At 33.7% G+C, this 22,495-nt stretch overlaps 1 protein-coding gene across 3 annotated transcripts; it reads right to left on the bottom strand.

Moving 5' to 3' along the window:
- Window positions 1–741: 741 nt before the first annotated feature.
- Window positions 742–21,358, bottom strand: LOC128177087 (UTP--glucose-1-phosphate uridylyltransferase-like). 3 transcript variants are annotated; one of them, XM_052843625.1, is made up of 15 exons: window positions 21,220–21,358; window positions 12,329–12,463; window positions 11,827–11,934; window positions 11,548–11,730; window positions 10,382–10,515; window positions 10,226–10,294; window positions 9,978–10,111; window positions 7,175–7,263; window positions 6,239–6,307; window positions 5,791–5,822; window positions 5,600–5,696; window positions 4,676–4,754; window positions 4,146–4,309; window positions 2,928–3,032; window positions 742–2,688 (listed from the first exon to the last, which is right to left on the bottom strand). In XM_052843625.1, exons 1-15 carry the CDS (start codon window positions 21,232–21,234, stop codon window positions 2,581–2,583), a joined length of 1,521 nt encoding a protein of 506 aa, XP_052699585.1. In that variant the 5' UTR covers window positions 21,235–21,358; the 3' UTR covers window positions 742–2,580. The 3 variants fall into 3 exon arrangements, with proteins under 3 accessions (XP_052699585.1, XP_052699584.1, XP_052699583.1); XM_052843624.1 differs by lacking the exon at window positions 21,220–21,358 and adding an exon at window positions 17,072–17,209; XM_052843623.1 differs by lacking the exon at window positions 21,220–21,358 and adding an exon at window positions 12,688–12,817.
- Between the last annotated feature and the right edge of the window lie 1,137 nt (window positions 21,359–22,495).

Genomic DNA, 22,495 nt, shown 5'->3' with positions numbered 1-22,495 from the left:
GGTACATTCTGACTAGTCAACAAATGGTCACACTTGTACTAGTCAACAAATGTTCAAATCCTTACTAGTCAACAAATGGTCACATCCTGGCTAGTCAACAAATGGTCACATTTGTATTAGTCAACGAATGGTTACATCCTCTACTAGTAAACAAATGGTCACAGTCTGACTAGTTAACAAATGGACACATCATGGCTAGTCAACAATTAAATGGTCACACTTGTACTAGTCAACAAATGGTTACACTTGTACTATTCACATCCTGACTAGACAAATGGTCTCACACTGTCTTAGTCAACAAATGGCCACCCAATGTCTAGTCAACAAATGGTCACATCCTAACTAGTCAACAAGTGGTCACAGACAGTCTAAGTCAACTAATGGACATACACTGTCTAGCGAACAAATGGTCACACTTGAACTAGTCTACCAATGATCACATTTGTACTAGTCAACAAATAGTCACATTTTGACTAGTCAACAAATGTTTACACCCTGACTGATCTACAAATCATCACATTCTGACTAGTCTACAAATGGTCACATTCTGACTAGTCAACAAATGGTCACACTTGTACTAGTCAAAAAATGGCCACACACTGTATAATCAACAAATGGTCACACCTGACTAGTCAACAAATGGTCACATCCTGACTAGTCAACAAATGGTCATATCCTGACTAGTCAACAAATGGTCACACTTGTACTAGTCAACAAATGGTCGCACAAGAAAGAGATACCAGTATTTCTATCATTTATTTGTTGTGTAACATAATTAAGCATTGTATACAGGATATATAGGAGGGGTTAAGATAAAGCTTCAAACAACCATCTTCCAGTCTGAAGATTTCATTAAAAATCAGGAATGAATTCACTCACAGTTATTTAATGACACTTGGTGAAAACACAAGTGTATCATCTGGTAATTAGGTTAACTAAAGAGGGGGGGAGTTTCAAGTCCAAGACATCTCATGGCACAAACTACTAACCAATATATGTTTCATCTAAGTTGCATTTACAAACAACATATTTATCTTATCATATCAGAATTAAGCCAATTAAAAAATTGAAAGCGGTGTAATCTTAATGATGTCATTAAAAACAAAACGTGTACTGTGGAGTTTTGTTGATCAGGAAACCACTAATCCCAACCAAAACATCCATATTGATGGAGCACTGGGCATAATGAATCACCAGGGTTCCCTTTGATATTTACTTATACAATTAAGTATATGGATTACTGCAGATTCCTAATTAAACATGAAGAATAAATATCTGCAAAAAATCACAAAAAAAACATTCCTTGCAGATTGTAAAACCTCGCTTTTATTTTTCTGACAGTTGTGAACCATAAAAAATATTTCAGAAGTTCAGTACTTGTGAATTTGTATTTAAGTGATTTAAAATAAAAAAGCAGAAATGTGGAATGAAGTACTTGCTTTAAATAAGGAATCTACAGAACTGTAGCCCTACTGTAAATAGCAACAAAAAAATCACAAAAACAAAACCAACCTTCACACACAAATTAGATGAGCTGTGAATAACAATTGCTCCATCTTTTACACTGATCAACAATATTGAAAAAATAAATCAAACTGAAATTTTGAATGGTGTGAAAACAGTAATATAGCAATTGTACAATATTCGATAGTAAATAAAGAAGAATCCAAAATCACTGAAAATTCAAGTAGGTAGGTGAAATTCACCCAGAGTATAACAATTATTTGCACATAAAGCAGACACATGTAAGAAGTAAAGATTCTGTTGGTGCAGTCCTGCTTGTACATGTACATATATAACAAAGTAGTCTGTCGACCCTAGTATCACAACTGATTCCAGACAGTGAGGATTAAGTGTGAATCATTCCCTTTTATTTCACAGATTGGGAGGTTTATTCTGCTATATAGACTCAGTATTGTAACTGCAAAGCTACGAGATAAAGCCAGATATAGACCTACAGCAATATTGGTACGATATAATTATTGTGTGAATATGCTCATACATTTGTTTATACTATATACTTAATGCCTCTTAGATCCATTTTTGTTCAACATGAGAAAACGGGAAGGAATGGGGGGGGGGGGGGGGCAGACACATCTATTCTTTAGATAAACCTATCTCTCCTGTGATTCAGTAATTGCTTAACCAATGAAAATTACAAAACATTCAACAACAACTCTAATAAATAAATATTAAAATCAAAAATATTCTCATAAAACAATTTTTAACTCTTAAACAAGTTAGTATATAAAACTCCACACAAGTAATTAATATTTAATTTTTGTGAAAATATCAAGAATGCATACACTCTTGAAGCTAAACAAAACAAAAAAACAAAATAATACTTAATTAAACATTTTTATATATCTCTTGATTTATGTCAGACTGAAAAATAAAAATTTGTTGTCAAATTATGTCATGTGTGGTTTGGGATTAGTCCCATGACATTCTTAATCCTTTATAGATAAGCAAATAAAAGGACCTGGAAATGCTATTTGATTGCTCTGCACCAATCACATCATCAAGGAATACCCAAGTCTGACCAGCAACACTTGGACTGTTATCATCATGGGGGGGACGTTAGTGGTCCAAGATTCTCAGATTTCCGGACACAATTTTGTTTTCTAGCACGGCTCCTGAGGGAATGTCTATCCTATCTCCATGGTTAGCTATAATAATCACCGTACCCTACAATACAAGGATCACTTCTTAACATACATGTATTAATTAAACCTCACAGAATACAAAGTCATAATTTCTTTTTATCCCTCTCTTCTTGACAAATATAGACATAAAGAACTTCATAACTTGCGCAGACTTAAAATTAATGTACCTATACAGTAGTGGAAAATGGTTTATCATTAAAAAGAATATTGTTTCTTGTATGTTTCTTGTATGAACCATCCCATATGCTTTTCAATGTGTACCTTTAATGTTACATTTCTGCCAAAGGTGACATCCCCTGATACTGTTAGATGGTCCAGCTCCAACATATCTGGAATACTGGCAAAGCGATGGAGGTAGTCTTTCACCTACAAAAAGATTTAACAGTCCATCTATCATTGATACATACTGTGGAATCATTTAATTTCGTGGGGGCCAATTTTTGTGGATTGTGGGTTTTTTCCTTGTTCGTGGGGATCTAATTTCGTGGATGAGTCAGTTTTTAGTTTCAGTAGGTAAACCAAACCTTTTATACTTATTTTTCAATGAGGATCTAAATTCGTGGGTGAGAGCTACCCACTAATACCACGAAAATTGAGCCAACACGAATTCTAATGATTCCACAGTATACCCAAGATACAGCTTATTCCATGACCGACCTGCCTGCCATTGAGTACTCATCAAAGTGTTCGGTAATACTGTGGAATTATTTTCATTCGTGGGGGTCAATGTTCAAGGGCAGCCATAATTTTCCTCGTTCGTGGGGACGTTATTTTGTTGGTAGTGTAATTGGGATAATTTTAATAAATATTAAACAAATGATTGAGAGTAGGTTTGTGTGGATGTAGGATGTAAATTCTTGGGCAAGGGTTACCCATGAAAGCCACAAATATTGGTCCCCCACAAATAATGATGATTCCACAGTACATTACCGACACCCCCCCCCCCTTTTAGATAGCAAAATCTTTGGATAGATGTCAAGAATTGTAAAACAACAGATAAATTTAAACTGTGCATGTCCCGATTTGATATACCGGTACCATAAAGTCTGGTGTATACTGTGGAATCATTAAATTTCGTGGTGGCTCAATTTTCGTAGAATTCGTGGGTACCTCTCATCCACGAATTAATAAATTAGGATTATTATGTCACATTTCCTTTTTAGATTCACGATACGGAACAAAATTACCTCCCCACAAATCTGTAAAATTTAAACAATCCATGAAAATTGGCCCTCAGGAATTTAAATGATTCCACAGTATACAGTAGGTACTTTTTCTGCCAAAATTTGATAACAAGTTTGGGATGCCTTTTATACATGTACATAGGAACAAAATTTTACCCCATTTGCTCAGACCGTGTAGAAATATATACATGTGTAGATGACTTTTATCTGCTTATGTCCAGATTTAATATAGGTAATGTGAGCCTGATTGAAGATTTACTTGCAGTACTGAGGCCAGTATTCATGGCAGCGTTACCTTTGAGAAGTGAGATCCTAGTTTGACTAATGGCACGGACGGGAACGACCTAAGGGGGTTCATCTCAAGGGCACCTGTCTTCAGGCTGTACAGGTTACTCATCACAATCAGGAGGTCAGAGGTCGTCTTCACCGGCAAGAAACGGCGGCGAGGGACATTGATACCTTAGGAGTGAAAAAATAATGTGTCCATCTGTATTGCTTATTAAAATGTAAAGATATTACTATAAGATTAGGGACATACAGAATTTATTTTTTTTTAAATTTATATTTAGTTAATATTTAATTTAGCAGTTTTCTGAATCTCATTACTGGTATTCATACAACTGTGCTTCACATTTGAAAAGTCCTTGAATTAGCAGCTGCATTCTGCTAAATATGCTAAATAGAGTACATCGCCAAATATATATGTTTTCAGTATATACATATTGTAAATGCATTAATCACAGAGAAAGAAAAAAAGTAAAAGGGTAAGTAGCATCCACATTGATATTTTGTGCAATTTGATTGGTGTAGGGGACTAGAACTCACCAATAGCGCCTTCGAAGCTCTTAATGGCCGCCCCTACAGCCGTCTCTAGTTGTACCACATTCACGCCATTGTCAAGTGTCTGTAAACATGAATGTATCGAATAAACAGGAGTAAATGTCTCTACCATCTCCATCATAAAACAATCTATTGAAAACATCACATAAATTTGTCACCAACAAAAATACTAATATTTGAATTCCAAAATGTGCACCCTTGTGTATAAATACTTGGCTCTGCAAACCTTTGACAATTCTGCTAAAATCATAGGCAAACACTTGAGCTAGTGAATACAGGTACGCTAAAAAAAACCACTGTTACGTCAAAACGTTATGGGACACGTATATAAATTAGCGTCTATTGCAAACAGCACCCCCGCTTTAATTAAGTAAAACATCGGATACCTCCATATAGTAACGACCTTTTTTTAAAATACCAATGAAATAAAGTATAATCTATAAGTAAAGTATAATTGCATAAGGTACAAGTATCATATAAATTAGTCTTGATGTCTAACATCTTATAATACAGTGCAGTAGGATAAAGCATCAGTTACTGATTTCAAAGTTACAAGTTTGAAACCTACCATTTTTACCTTTTTAGAAAGTTTTAAATTTTTTGGCCCCTGGAACTTAGGTAAAGATAATGCAAGATTACTGCGACTCTTGCTTGAACCCCCCCCCCCCCCCCCCCCACTCACACACACACCCATTTCCATGAATTAGTATTTTTCAAACATCAAATATTAAAAGAGGATTAACAGAAGGTATTTTATGTTTAAATATTGCACACTTTTAAAATTTTTAAAAAGTGATTGTATTTTGAGCCTTATGGACTTTCATCCACACCAACATCTCAAGATGCTCAATTCCACCTGAAGAATACCAGTAAGTTTATCCATAATACCAGTCCCTGTTGTATACATACCTTGGGGTTGACAATGATCTCCATGTGTAGAGTGTTATCCTCAACCACTCGCTTAATGGCATCCAGACTTATCCATAAATTGTTGGTGTTGAAAATTCTGTGAAAAAATAATCGGTTATACATGAAGAACTGCTGTCTAATGTTAGTTGAAGGATGATAGCTTTGTTATGATTGTATGACTGGGTACTTACTTAAATTTGCTGACACTTTTAAATTCATCTACCTGAAAGCAGAATCGAGTAGTTTTAATAGTTATAAACAGTTATGTACAAACTACAAACTATTTCATAAAAAATCCTTTAAATTGTTACATTCAGTTATCTTTATTTTATATGTGCACAATGTACCTATGATATTCAAAGGAGCATGATCAATTTCAGCCTAAGCCTTTACATAACATGAGCCTTGTTTACATAACAAAGAAATCTGACATCTGACAATGACTGACATTCAAATTTTAGTACAGCATTAAGAATTTCCAATTTAGAAAGGAATTCAACTATAGGCAATGAAAAATAGAAAATGAGATTTGACTGATTTTGTGATAAAATTATGACCATGCCCTTTCAATAATATACATGTCTGTATTAAAATTTCTTAAATATTGGAGTATTCATATAAACATGTTTGTATACATACATGGTCTTTGGGAACTTGAGCTATCTCCAGAAGTCGAAGTTTTCCATCATATTCAACAAGAGTACCTCCCTTTAATGTAAGATAAGATATCATCAGAACCACTGCTTCTTAGAGCATTAACCAACTTTTTACAATAAAATGAATTCATCACTGATTATATTTAATTTGTATGAATTAATTAAATTTATCAACAAAAAATTAATTCAATCATTAATATAAACTAGATTTTGACATAGGACTGACTTTTCTCTGTTGTTATTGAAAATGCAAACAGCAATAAGGAGTTTTAAATATAAAATTTCTGTCTAACGTTAAAAATTCCAAATTACCGGTATATGACATTCAACATCGAATGTGACATTCAACATCATGGTGTTACATCAATGTTGTTTACTTTCATAATACCATTTATATTATTGCTTTGTTATGTAAGAATACATGCAAAATCTCAGGCAGACTTAATCAGATTTTGTCAATAACATAAAAAAATAATCACAGCTTGTGTTGGTGAAGTGTTGTAAAACATCAACAAACTCATTACCACAGCTTGGAAAACACGCCTCCATTGATTTGTAGTGCAAATAGTGGACCAAAAACTTAATCAAAAAATTTCAAATAACAACAGCTTTAAGACTTGAATCTCTGAACAAAGTTGCCTTTCTTGGTTTCAGATGATATATGTTGACACACACTCTCACAAGCATGCATGCATATATGTATCACTATATTCATATAAAAGATTAGTTTTGTCCACTATATTTCTTTCACAATCACACTTGCTTTTTTGTTTTAAGATTGTGTTGAAAGAATTATATAAGTTGTGTTAAAGATAAAATATTTTACCAAATAAAAGAAACTTAAAAGCAAGTGACACAAAACATGGGTAAAATATTGATGTAGACAGTAACTAAAGTGTACAAATATCAGAATGCTGACCTTGACGTCTGCCCTGGTTTTGTTTGTGACCTCCATTACAAATTCTGGTGCTTGTTTTGTGTTCGGGTCCAAAAGAAAATTCAAAATATCTGCACTGGTCAGGAACTGTAATCTTTTCCAAAAATGATTGGTACAAATTCTTTTTTTTTGATTCAAAGTTAACTTAATAAAGTAATATTAATCTGTAGGCCCAACTCCCCTTTTTTTTTATCAATATAATTATATTTTGATTACAGTGAATAAACATTTCATGCAGAGAATAACCACAACAGATGGAACAGAATCAATTCATTTAGGTTAAAGTACTACCATATATCCGGGTTTTTTTCGCGTGTCACAAAATTTGTGAAAATTGGGAAAATCTGTAACATTTTAATTTGCCTCAGCCATTTTTTGCAATTTAAAAAGTTTGTTATAGAAAATGATACAGGATATCATTTCTGCTTATTCAATTATTTGTGATTTAATAGAGATCACGAAAAAATTAGATCATCGCGAAAATTACCGGATATACAGTATTAGGAGCAATTGTATTTATGGAGTTATGAACAAAACTAGTATTGTTCTTGTATGAAATTAATAAATTCATTATTTAAAAAAAACAAACAAGATATCTGTGAGCCAATGCTCACTAGTGATACCCACGCTCTGATGTGAATATGCAAAATAAACAAAGTCGACATTTAACAGAAAGCTGGCATCCGATTGGTACAGAAATATATCCCACAATATGGCATGCCTAAACAAATAGTGTGTTAAAATTTCAAGCATCTGCGATAAATAGCTGCTGAGAATTCTTTGACAAAAATTTGTTTGAAAATTTTGGCTAAAATAAACAAAGTTCTCATTTAACAGGAAGTTGACGTCTGATTGGTACAAAAATATATCCCACGATATGGCATGCCTTAACAAACACTGTGTAAAAATTTCAAGCATCTGCAATAAATAGCTGCTGAGAAATCTTTGACGAAAATTTGTTTGAAAATTTTTGCTAAAAATAAACAAAGTACTAATTAAACAGGAAGTTGACGTCCGATTGATACAAAAATATATTCCACAATATGGCATGCCTAAAGAAATAGTGTGTTAAAATTTCAAGCATCTGTGATAAATAGTTGCTGAGAAATCTTTGACGGAAATTTGTTTGAAAATTTTTGCTAAAAATAAACAAAGTACTAATTAAACAGGAAGTTGACGTCCGATTGGTACAATATAGCATGCCTATACAAATGCTGTGTAAAAATTTCAAGCATCTGCGATAAATAGCTGCTGAGAATTCTTTGACGAAAATTTGTTTGAAAATTTTTGCTTAAAATAAACAAAGTCATTATTTAACAGGAAGTTGACGTCTGATTGGTACAAAAATATATCCCACAATATAGCATGCCTATACAAATATTGTGTAAAAATTTCAAGCCTCTGCGATAGACAGTTGCTGTGAATTCTTTGACGAAAATTTGTTTGAAAATTTTGGTTAAAAAATAAGTAAAGTCGTCATTTAAAGTAGTCCGAGTATCGCACTACGTCATAATACGGACTTTACAATATTGGTTTGACTTTTACAAAGCGTTTTTGATACCCGGTATTGATTTTGCTTTACATCGCTGTTGTAAACAATGGCAATAATAAGCAATTAGAACGGTAATATATGTATTCTATGAGAGATAGAAATGATTAATGTTGAGAAACTCGATTCTGTTAAAGTAAAATGAAAAACGAAGTTTCTGATTAACCAGGATCTCGGGTATGCTTATATCTTCTTTGTTTTGACCCCCCCCCCCCCCCCGAATTTTTCTTTTTCTTTTACTAAAACCGGTTTAAATTTAGAGACAGAAGCTATTTCGAATTTAATCAATCGTCAATTAATTAATATTTAAATGATATCTAACATTGTTGACAGATCTAGGCAGAAAACTGTAGCAAAATATGATTTTTACGGATTTTTTCGTCAGGGTCTACTTGGTTTTGAGCTTATAGCGTGAAAAGTAATCCGTCAACATATAATTTATTTTACCAAATCTTTTTTCTAAGATGTCAATCTATAGAATAAACACCATGAATTTAAGTTTGAGTCCATAAAATAGTAAAAAAATTACCAAACGCGATACTAGCATTGCATTTTTTGTATTCTATTTTGATACATCAGGTCCATAAAGCGTACTTACTTACAAAAATCTGCGCAAAATTATAGATGAGATATGGCTTAGATAAATATTTATACTCTATTTTGTATGTTCAGTTCTAATTTTTCCAAAATTGGTAATTATTTTTAGGAAAAACGGACGTCTGGCAAATTTCATAATTGTCAATAATTTTTGCAAGGGGGTACACCCGTCTGAGAGGTGATAGCAAACAAACTAGCATGTAAACATACATATTTTCTTTTGTATATGTATTGCTAGAATGTATATCTATCATTTAAAGCTAAGCTTTTAATGATTGAGCCCATTTAGTGCCGAGTATAGGACTACCTTAACAGGAAGTTGACGTCTGATTGGTACAAAAATATATCCCACGATATGGCATGCCTTAATAAACACTGTGTAAAAATTTCAAGCATCTGTGATAAATAGTTGCTGAGATAAATGCGACAGAAATTTTTGTTACAGACAGACGGACAGACGGACGGACAGACAGACAGACAGACAAGGGTAAAACAGTATACCCCCTCTCCTTCGGAGCGGGGGTATAAAAACTAGTGGTTGTAAGAAATAGAGAGCCAGAGAACATACTGATATTAATTACAGGGTCAGTGTGTATAAGGTTGCTCTGATACTGACTAGCTTTCATTACACAAGGATACTGAGGTCAACCGTTGCCCCTAGATTGTCAATGTTCGACATGAACAGGTACTTCTTGCCGTCATTGATAAACTGGTCCAGAAGCTTGGAGTTAGCTATGCTCTGGTATACATCTCCGTGTCCAGGAGGGTACCAGCTAAAAACAGTAAAATTACATCACCTTAGGACCAACAAGAAAACAATGCAACTCAATCATTATAAATATTAAACTCAAGATTTGGTGACCTGTATAACAAAATTAATCACTTACCTTTCAATGTTTTCAGTGTTAAAACTGGTTGCGATGGGTAAGAGAGACTCTCTGCTGATTCTTGGATACCTAAACAAATAAATCTATAAATGTAACCAGATATCAAACAAGGCATAAAACACTGTATATCTATTTATAGCACAGTGACCCACTGACCTACTCTGGTTGAAGGTGAAGATTTTGACCTTGACCTGGCTGTATCTTTGAAGGATTTTTTCTGTGTCTGCGTCGGTATTGAAGGAATTCATGAGAACCAAAGGAACATCAGTGCCATAAGTTTTGTTTAGGTGCTGTAGCAGAGGACATTGGTCATTAATTAATGTTTAGCAGCATAAGCTTCAATGTTTTCTCTCTTTCTTTTTCTGTTCTCCCATACAGTAATGATTGTACTAATCAGATATCCAACCCACACAGTAATGACTGTACTAATCAACACACAGAGAAATGCTTGTACTAATCAGATATCCCACACACACAGTAATGCTTGTACTAATCAGATATCCCACACATAGAGTTATGCCTGTACCAATCAAATATCCCACACACACAGTAATGATTGTACCAATCAAATATCCCACACACACAGTTATGCTTGTACTAATCAGATATCCCCCACACACAGTAATGCTTGTACATGTACTAATACAGATATACGAAAATTTGTTTGAAAATTTTGGCTAAAAATAAACAAAGTCATTATTTAACAGGAAGTTGAAGTCCCATTGGTACAAAAATACATCCCATGATATAGCATGCCTATACAAATACTGTGTAAAAATTTCAAGCATCTGCAATAAACAGTTGCTGAGAACTCTTTGACAAAAATTTGTTTGAAAATTTTGGCTAAAAATAAACAAAGTACTCATTTAACAAGAAGTTGACGTCTGATTGGTACAAAAATATATCCCACGATATGGCATGCCTTAACAAACACTGTGTAAAAATTTCAAGCATCTGCGATAAATAGTTGCTGAGATAAATGCGACAGAAATTTTTGTTACGGACGGACAGACAGACACACAAGGGTAAAACAGTATACCCCTTCTCCTTCGGAGCTGGGTATTATAATATATCATACACACACACAGTTATGCTTGTACCAATCAGATATCCCACACATACAGTAATACTTGTACTCATCAGATATCCCACTTATAAAGTAATGATTGTACTAATCAAATTTCCTCTCCATACAGTAATGCTTGTACCAATCAGATATCCCAACCATACAGTAGTGGTTGTACTAATCAGATATCCCCCCCCCACACACACACACAGTAATGATTGTATAAATCAGATTCCATAACAAGTTTGACCCTGACCTCTATCTGCTGAACCGTCAGGTCAAGGAAGGTTAGGTCATTGCGGACACTGATGATGCTCTTTGGTCCTTTACAGCCCATACTGGTTCCCAGCCCTCCATTCAACTTGACAACCACCAGTTGATTGAGCAGCGTCTTGATGGATTTGTTGTCTGGAGCTTTTAATTCATTGTATGTCTTCACCTAGCAAACCACAACGCATCAGAATTAGTTTAGAAAAAAATCCAGATCTACATTATTCTTAATATACATAATCTGGATTGTTATTAGGATACTAACCAAATCATCTGAAACCAGTCGAATCTTATCCCACATGATGGCATGGCCTGACTCTTGAAGATACCGGCCAAACAACTTCTCAAACTCATCAAACTCTGCCCGAATTCTCTGGAATACAGGCCACACAGCAGATATAACAAGAGGAGACAGAAAATGGACCAATACTTCGCAAGATGATGATTTCAATTTTTCTTACAGTACGTGCAACAAACATTATTTTATATATTAAGATGCAAAGATGTATGAAATATATATTCCAATTGTTAATAACTTATGTTCCCTGTCATTTTAATCCAATCTAAAAGTCTGTGTGGAGGTATCTATGCTGCATGTATCTTTTAATCTTATGCATATAATACAATCATATAATGGAATGATTTTCATCTTATTTCACTTTCTTTTTACTTCTTTTGCAATTACAGAATGCTCTCAACAAAAAGTGAATAGGAATAGTGATCACAAGGAAACCTTTAATACACCATACACCCCTCAGTAAACTGACCTCATGAAGTCCCGGGGGTCCGGTCTGGATCAGCTTCTGTAGTTCTTTGTTCATGGCTTTCTGGGCATCCAATCGGGTTCTCTCAATAAACTGGACATCGCTTCCTGCCCGGCGATGCCCCCGAACAAATGCTGACTGCAAAAATAAAATCACAAAACTAAGTTTAATTTTTATATGAGTTTCTCTAATAGAAAATTGTTCAAGCAAATCTGAGATTCCCAGATACAAATGAATCAGAACTCTGCACAAAAAAAGAACTGAGGCTGTGGTCAATCCATAGAAATCCTGGTGCAAGTTGAAGTATCTGAGACAAGTCCCTATGAAAAAACACAATCGTCAAAACAAAGAGAGAAAAGTACCAAAGACAAAAAATCCATCTTCATCACAAGATCTGCATAGCCATCATGCTTGGTGACAGAGGGATACCTTGACCAGCTGTTGCCAAATCCTCCATCTTATCTTAAGGACTGAGTCTATCACATGAACCCTTTTATTGTAATGTTTATAGTAAATCAATGTAATCCAACGTGTGTACAGGAGTTTAAAGGGTACCTGCAGCCCAGCCGATGTGAAACATATGTTAAAAAGTTTATTTACCAAAATTTAATGCAAAAAACCGCATCGAAATCGGTGCAAAAATAATGAAGTTACGCCCCTTCAAAGTGGCTATTTTTACCTGCTTTGGGAAATCTAATCAAGAGAAAACAGAATTAGGCGATAACGAGGCTTCAGCGGAAGTGACGTCACGAGGTCAACACGACGGAAATTTCCTTACAAAGCTATAAAAATTAAATTCGATTTTTCAGCCAAAATGATTGATATAGGTCTGATGTTTTGACGTATTTTGTTAATTTAAGTATTGTAGATCTAGAAATTTGTATCCGTTATTTTTTTATTACAATCTGATTTCTTTTTAAACGATTTTAAAATTTGTTATTCTCGTCGCCTTTTTACCGATGAATACGATATCTTAAAACGCTTACATGGGCAAATTTATGTTCATTATTCATTTTATTGATTACATAATATCCTTTCACACACGAGTGATCCGAGATAATGACACAGGTAAACAGGTAAACTAACGAAGCCACTGCTCCAGACACACGTGTATCTGGGGTATGTATACACATGGTTCACGAGTCTGGTGAACAAAGAGAGGGTTTCACACCTCTAGACTGGTAAATTGATTTGTGTATAATTAGCTACTCAATTGTTAAAAGATAAAACAGAAAAATAAATTAGACTGTGTAAAATCAAGCATTCGTCAGCTAAAACATGTGTATAGTCCGACAATCAGTGATTAAAGAAGCATGCATGATACTATTGAATAGTAAAACTAATGTTCAAAGTAAATGCCTTTATTGTTACTTATCTTATCACTTAAATAATGACAAAAATTTACAATTCTGCAATTGAAACCTTTTTTATGTGATCAAGTAATTATTTCGGATTTATAATTTGTTATTTAATAAAGTGCAACTTCTTTTCGAGCGCTATGGTCAGCAATTAAACGCTTTATAACTCCGTATAGCTTAAATTGTAATACTGACAACGAATCATTATGAAATCTAAATAAACTGGAACATTTTGACAAAGGATGTAAATAAATGTAAAATTAAATTCCATTATCGTATTTTTAAAAGAATACGAGACAGACATAATCACGCATGCAGCCATCTTGGACTTTCGCCTTGATCCGTTTATAATCCCGTGTTTGTTTGTTAAAGAATGCATACTATTTTGATTGTTATTGGTCCGATATCAATATTATTGAATAATCGGGCGACATCATTTGTAATGTTATGCCTTATACGAGGAATAGACCCCGAGTTACCTTTTACGAAATATCATTATGTATCATCAATATTATTATTATAATCAGTTAATAATTTCACTGAGAAATCATTCGAAAGAATGACAATATTAACAAAATATGTTTCGTATACCAATAATGCTTTGATTAATTGTCATTTTGCTACATATGGTGTGCATTTATATGTAAAATGTGTTACACATTTGACGAAATTCATGAAGCAAACAATTGTCCAAATTCGGCATTTTTGTTCGATAAAATACGGGTTAAACTCAAACGACAGTATAATTAGTCATCCAGGGTTGATACGGAAACAAAATAACAGAAAAAAATATTCATATATCGATTAAACAATGCAAGAAAACGAACAGTTTTCATACGATATTCCTGTTTCTCATACAGCGGCGTTGACCCCGTGACGTCACAGTTCATCTCGCGCCAAAACGGCTTGATTCAAAACTCGTTCAGGTGTGAAATCGGGTTTTCCCCAAATATCTCGAAAACTACTTATGCGATCGTTGTAAAATTTTCAGGATGATGTTTTTACACATAGATCTCAATTATATCAAAAATTGACCGGCACTGCAGGTACCCTTTAACATTCTGTTCATTGAATAAAGATTTACTTTACTTTTAATTAGGCCCAATAACATATATTTCATTTGGTTTCTAATAGTCTCTCCAACTGCACCTATCAACTGATACAATATTGTTACAAACAGAGTGAATTTTGTTTTAATAATTAATTTATTTATTCTGTCATCCATATTTCTTTCTACTTCTTGTTTAACTTTCACAAAAAAAGAAAAATTGCCTCATCACAATTTCCATGAACACAACTGTGTTTTATCTTTGTTGAACATATACAAGAAGTGTTGTTTAAACCCATTCTTAACAAAATTGCAACTAAAACACTCGAAGGATAAGATCTATTTTTATGGTGGTATGGGACACATGTCGATAATAATGTGGATGTAAGTACATTACAATTGAAATACTTTCACCGGTTGAGAATTTTCAAATTAAAATTGCAACTAAAACACTTGAAGGATAAGATCTTTTTTTAAGGTGGTATGGGACATCTGTCGATATTAATGTGGAAATATTTTCATCAGTTTAGAATTTTCAAATTTTACAATATTTAACCCAAAAATAGCTTTTAAAAATATTTTGAGAGGTAAAAATTGTAAAACCCCCAGTGGGATTCAAACTCATGACGTACAGGTATGGAGTAAACCCTCTAACCCACTGCCCTACACTATTTGGTGTCAATACTGGGAAAGAAACTACTTACATAATTACACTTCATTTTATTGTTTATTTTGATAAACAATATGTCACAACATGGAGGTGTCCCATACCAGCTTAAGTTATCAATGTAACCAAATTCAATAATGAAATACATGTACTATAGTTTGAGATTGGTTTAATGGACAGGATCTCACGTTACTGATTGGCCAGATTGGCTTAAATTAAAGGATACAATCTGATGAGAGTGTTTTGTGAGATTGGTTTATTGGGTATAAGACTTCATGCGAGAACTCAGTGAGATTGACTTACTAATAGGATCTCATGCGAGTGCTCAGTGAGATTGGTTTAGTGCATGCAAGCGCTCAGGGAGATTGGTTTATTTGGTATTATAAGATCTCATGCGAGCGCTCAGTGAGATTGGTTTACTAGATAGGATCTCATGCAAGTGCTCAGTGAGATTGATTTACTAGATAGGATCTCATGCAAGAGCTCTGTGAGATTGATTTACTAGATGGGATCTCATGCGAGCACTCAGTGAGATGGGTTTATTGGGTATGATCTCATGCAAGTGCTCTGTGAGATCGATTTACTAGATAGGATCTGTGAGATTGGTTTATTGGATATAAAATTTCATGCGAGCACTCAGTGAGATTGGTTTACTAGATAGGATTTCATGCGAGCGCTCAGTGAGATTGATTTACTAGATAGGATCTCATGCGAGTGCTCAGTGAGATTGATTCAAATAAATAAACATAATCTAATGTTAGTGTTCAGTGAGAAACACTGGTTTACTGGATAAGATTTCATTTGTGTGCTCATTGAGTTAGGTTTAATAAATGCGGTTTTCATGCTAGTGTTCAGTGAAGCTGGCTTAATGGATAGGACATTATGTGAGAAATAGAATTACACTGGTTCATGGGATGGGATCTATTTGAATGTAAATGACATTGATTCAAGAGAAAGATCTGATATGTTTTTAATTATAATAGTTTAGCGGGTTATTTGTTGCTGTGAAAGAATCTCCATTGTAGGTTTTATGCTTTGTAGAACTTTTCAACAGTTTTTTTTTTGTATGCAGAAGACATATGTTTACAATAATTGACTTGTTTTGGATTCCATTCTCATGTTACTTTGTTATTTTTAACACTATAATTTCACCCATTCATACTAAGCAAGACAATAACAATTTGACCTACAGTAGAAACAAGAAATTGTCTTGCATCAAAATATCCAAGAGTGGGTCTGCAAAACACATTTTAAAAAAGATGTCTCTCAAATGGAGGTTGTTTTTACTAAGATTAAGCTTTTATATAATACCTATTCCTCAAGCAGGATGGAGTCACAGGTAATTCACACATAACATGGTTGTTTGGAAAAATTCACAAACAGCAGTCAGCATGAACAAATACATTCGAAATATATACTGTATCATACCTTCAGATAATCCAGCCATAATACACTAATCCTATGATTTGTTGTGAATACTAAGAATTAAATATTTCATAACTCATCAAATAACAATGATATGTAAAATTTAGTTTAATTCTATTTTTCAGCACCTTTTAATAAGTACCAATGCTTTACTTCCAAGGACTGTACAGATTGTGGTCGGTATAGAGTAACCCCCCTGCACTGAGCAGGACAAGTAATAACTCAGATAATGAAGTACCAGTACTCACAAATTTGGGGTCCTGTGTCATGTCGTTTGACAGGCTGGGCTAGTTCACCTCAATTTACCTGTCTAAACTACCTGTCTGTTGGCAGCCCACTATCTACTTTCTGGGGGAAAAAAGTTTCAACAGGAAAGATAAGGCCATCAATAAAAGATTTAGGTGCTCAGTTGATAGGCCTGTGGGCCTTGTCACTAACCTGTGTGTACTTTATGCCAAGTCTACTCCCAAAAAATAAAGAAAAACACTTTTAATAGAAAAAATTTGCTGGGGTTAACCTTTATGGATATAGACAATTCCTGGATGTGCCACGTCCTGGTGTGGATAAAGAGGGCAATATACTGCCCTGACACATATTATGTCATCAAAGTTATGTCACACTCCATTTCTTTCAATGAGCTTACTAATGAGCTTACTGATGTGAATAAATTATATCATTATAGCTTTATTCATATTTCTCCATGGTAAATGAAAAATTGTTTGAGTGTAGAGCATTTAAGAACTAAGATCAATGGTCCAGATACGGCAGATAGTAAAAATGGGCATGACCTTACTTGAGTATCATAAGAGGTGTCTAGAGGTCTACAAGTCATTCATCAAAAATAGATGTAAGCATTGCAAGGTTATTTATTTCTAACTACCCGATAATTGTTTTATTAATTCAAACCCAAATTCAGACAAATAAAGACAAAATCTATTACTCAGTCCTTAGATGAATCAGATTTGCATTTTTATATCTTAATTTTGTCTTAAACTTACATGTAGGACATATCTCAACCAGCTTCATAAATGGTCACAGGTGAGCCATCACTACAAATAATTACACCTATTTACCTGTTCATTCTCTGAATCTTTTTTTCCTTCTCTAAAAACAAGTTGATGTTTCTACGCACTTGATGAATGACGATTTAGAATTTATTGCAATTGTTCAATTTGTTGATATCTTTACATGCTAAGGTAAGGCATGCATTAATTATTTTGATCTTGTCTTGTAAACATGCACTGCTGGCACCTGGCAGGTGAAAAATACACACACCAGTAAACAGGTAAAACAACTAAATATAAAAGCTCTGGTTGAATGCAGTATAAGCCTTGCTTTACACCACTTGTTTTCAGACAGTCATGGTTTTTTACTTTGGAGCAATGGTCAACTGTCAGACTCGGTGTCTGCATTTCAGGAAAAAAATGTTTGACGACAATAGGAGGACATAAACTAAAGGTCCTTGACTGCACACACAGTGTACTGCTTCAGGTGTATTCATTGATGAAAACTTGTGGTATTGAGGGAATAGCCATCTTCGCTAGCCAAGGGTTTTCGGTCCACTTTGCTCCCCATAAACCCTTGGCGGATTTCATTATGAAAACTCAGTGTAGTGGTGGCGCTATCTAGTGAGCAACTTGAGTTTCGCCCCTTGCATATTTACATTTTCATGGAATTTAACAACGGGTTATATACACATCATGGCATTAATACAACTTGAAAACATGTTGACTACCGAATATCGGAACATAATTAACAATGCTATGAAACACAAATTAAGTTATAATCTAGGGAAAGCACGGGATGTTTTATTCATACTGGCGTGCGACCAGTTCTCGCCAAGTACCATTTCTCGCCTGTTACGTCATTATATCAACACATAAAATAATATACGAAAAATGACGTAACAATGCACTGGCGAGAAATGGTACTTGGCGAGAACTGGTCGCATGCCACTAGTGTTTTGTAAGGACCTGTACCGGGAGTGAAAAAGTCACCGATTTATATGAAAGCTTTCATGCCATAAAACCAATTATCATTGTCGTGAATATTGCGGAACAAAGAAATTAAATAAAACACAGTTCATTGAACTTTTAAATGCAATAACCATAAGCGGGAACCTATATACTAACGGGATAGGCAACTTTTTGCCATGTTTACTTCCCATGCTATCATGCGAGCCTTGACAAGTTTGTAGAACTATGTTCAATCCCAGTAAAATATAAAGGTTTTTAAAGAGATCTGGTTAGACCATCATTGGGGAGGCAATGTACCGGTACTCAAGAACTTGTGTCTCAACTAAATGTTAAAAGCACCGAATGTTTTACCAAAGATCACACATGTGTTTTCTTTTAAAGTTTATATTTACAAGCACTGCGATTGGATCAGCTACTCGCAGCTGCAGCCAATCATTAAACAGAGCTTGTCACAGAGTTTTCGTATTAATGAAATCCGCCCAGGGTTTATGGGGAGCAAAGTGGACCAAAAATCCTTGGCTAGCGAAGATGGGGAATAGCAGACACATCCTGTTTATATGTGTCAAGATACAATCCACTACAAGCGTACCACTGATGGTCAGTCTTATAAATCAGTCAGACAAATCCGACAAAGAATACATGTATTCTTACCCTTTCATAATCAGGTTATAATCACTATTAGTGACTAAACATTTTTGGTGATCAATTAATTATTACAGTTACAGAAATGCAATAGAGGAACATCATTTTTTCCAAAGATACTTAAAATGATGATAGCACCTTCCTGCTATTTTGAACAATGTGCTTGTAAAGCAGCTAGGCCATTGTGTTCTTTGTCGCACCAGGAAATATTTTCTTTGTAAAATTCTTCCCATTATTTATTTTTCAATTTAATAATAATGAACTTCTCGGTTGGGGTTTTTTTTTTTTTTTTTTTACATTACTTCCTTTTGAAATAAACAATGAAATACACCGTAATTTTACTTTAAGGCATATTTTTATCTTCCACAAAAACAGTGTAGATCAGTTTAAAAAGAATTACTAGCTATAAATAATGATTTCAGTGTCCCATATTCCTCCTTATGATAGTATATAATAAATTTCCAATCCCAAGGACATTTTTTTTTATTTCTCTCTACATAACATTAATCTTAAGTTCAACAGAGCATAAAAAACACCACAAGTCCATACTGCGCATGCAGTAATGACACAAGCTAGAAAGTGTCTATTTAGCAATTACCACAACATTCTGCCCTCAGTTGTAATTCAAATGAGAGTTGTTATCTTTTTCTACATTTTCACTGTAATATGTACAGTGCAGTCCAGCTATGTTAGAAATTAAATGCATTAAACATAGCATAGCATATGATGAAATATTAAATAATTGCAAAAACATCTATAAAAAATTAATTTTTAGTATAAAGTTTCTTTTACACATACTTTTTAAAAATTTAGTTGGAGGAAATTATAATTGGAGAATCTGACACCTTTGAATCATCAAAAACTTCTTTAAACACCTTGCACGATAATCATTAGGGTTCATCAAAAAATTCTCTACTATGCCAAATCACTCATGGACTTTTTTAACTTTCCTTCAACAATACATCATAGAGGGAGTGTTTCAAAACACAAAGCTTTTGGACTTTTTTTAGTACTAGACATGGAATAAGTATCATTTTGACACAGGAATATTCTTAAGTACCAAATTTTAATTTTAAAAAATTGACAAAAATGTAAGGAAGTAAATGATTTAGTGACATGTTTCTTAAACAATTACACAGGTATTAATTACATTATAAAGTAAGGAGTAAACAGGCAGCCAATTGTACTATATGTCACTTTATAAACATTAATATACAAATAAAAAGTTTATGTATGGCTATTCTAAATAGGATGAATTGTCTGCACAGTGTTGAAAATGATAACCTTGACCTATAATCATGTCCTGAACTAATGAATCAACAGCTGCAAAAGCAACATACAACCTTGCAATCATAATTTTTTTTACAACACTGTGAACAAAGAAATAGTCTATCAACATTTCTGAGAAGAGTATGGACTATATATTAAACGAAATAGTGGTGCAAAAAATCATTGATAAGTTGATAAAACGTGAGTGCAAGATAACAAGAATAATGACTTTTAACATACATGTTTGATTGTCACAATCAACATTATCAACATGATCATTGAGCATATACAAAACGTGAACCTGGTGTAGCGTAATGATAAAAAGAGCCTGCAACATGCATACGTTTCGATGCACGTGAGCATGAAGCATGTATAAACCCCAGTATACACGATGATGGGGATGAAAATTGATGACGCAGTTCCATTCATCGCAACGTCTGATGAACTTTTAGGACCGATTGAATTGGTCAGACCAACTTTCATTTTATTAGAAATGAAAACAAACTTACCGTAGGTGCTGCCATTGCTGTTCTCTTCCACTCACTGGAACAATTCAAAATAACCTTGGCCTATTTTATTACTTTATTCTTCTGCAACAGTGAAAATTCAGACTAAGTAGTAGAGAATACCGAACCCGATGTTATTTCAAATCACCTTTTAAAACATGTAATGGTTTGGAACAATGTTTATCAACACCCGTATACCTTTAGGCATTGGATTTATCTAAATAAAACTGTTCATTTAAAAAACTAATAATTTATTTAAATAAATAAAATCTTCATTCTGATTTCTTTTATTCTTAGTATCCTTTTTAGGAAGGGAAGGGGTAAATGCAATTGTTTTGCACTCAGGAGAGAAAAACTAAAACCTATGCATTTACCTTATTGTGTGAACAAGAAGACACAGAGAAATTTTTTTTATACTTGCCAGGTCATGCGGTAATTGATCACTTTGAGTTATTAAAATTTGCTACTTTTAAAGCCACAACCTGTAATTTAAACATAAAATATTACTGATCAGATGAATACTAAAACTACTAGTAATTAAGGAGGCCGATTTGGGTTTTTTTGCGGAACAACTACAGTAGCATAACTCTTTATTTTTTAACCATATGTAATTTAAACCAAGTCTAGTTTATTTGCGAAGGTTCATGAAAATCGACCGTCTGGTTCTTTTTAGAGACCATCTCAAAATAGAGGTACATTTACTATAGGAATATATAAGAAACTGTCATTTTCCGCACATCAAAGCAGTTTTAAAAAATACTACAATAGCTTTTTTTCTCCAATTGTTATATATGATTAGTAATATCATTTCCTACCTTATATTAAAAAAACACAAAATTCTACCGTCTGGTTTTTAGTGGGGGCCATCTCAGAATATTAAAATGCACCAAATTTTGCTATATATTTGGATCATCACGAATGATGATTGGTATAATGGATTCATTCCAAAAATGAGGAAAATGTCCTCAAGGATAGCATCATTCTGTACATAAAATTTCAACAGCGTACAATTTTTACTTTTCTTTTATGTTATTTCTTATAACGTACTCCTACAAAGCTTCATTTTATCATAACGTCATAAAAGCGCAATTTCAATGGTCCCCTACTGCACAACGTAAAAATCGTGTTAAAAATAAAAATTTCCTTTAACAATCTCAATTTTTTTACCTGTATTTTGTTTATTGTGTTCAATTTTATAAATGATATCGAAAAAAATTCCTAAGAAGTATAAATCAACTGTATTATATTAGAATGCGCAAAAACATGCGCAATGCAAACT

The sequence above is a fragment of the Crassostrea angulata genome, chromosome 3 (genome assembly GCF_025612915.1).
Source record: "Crassostrea angulata isolate pt1a10 chromosome 3, ASM2561291v2, whole genome shotgun sequence".
Lineage (NCBI taxonomy): Eukaryota > Metazoa > Mollusca > Bivalvia > Ostreida > Ostreidae > Magallana > Magallana angulata.
The sequence above is the reverse complement of the archived record's forward strand: the minus strand, read 5'-3'. Positions and strand labels throughout refer to the sequence as shown.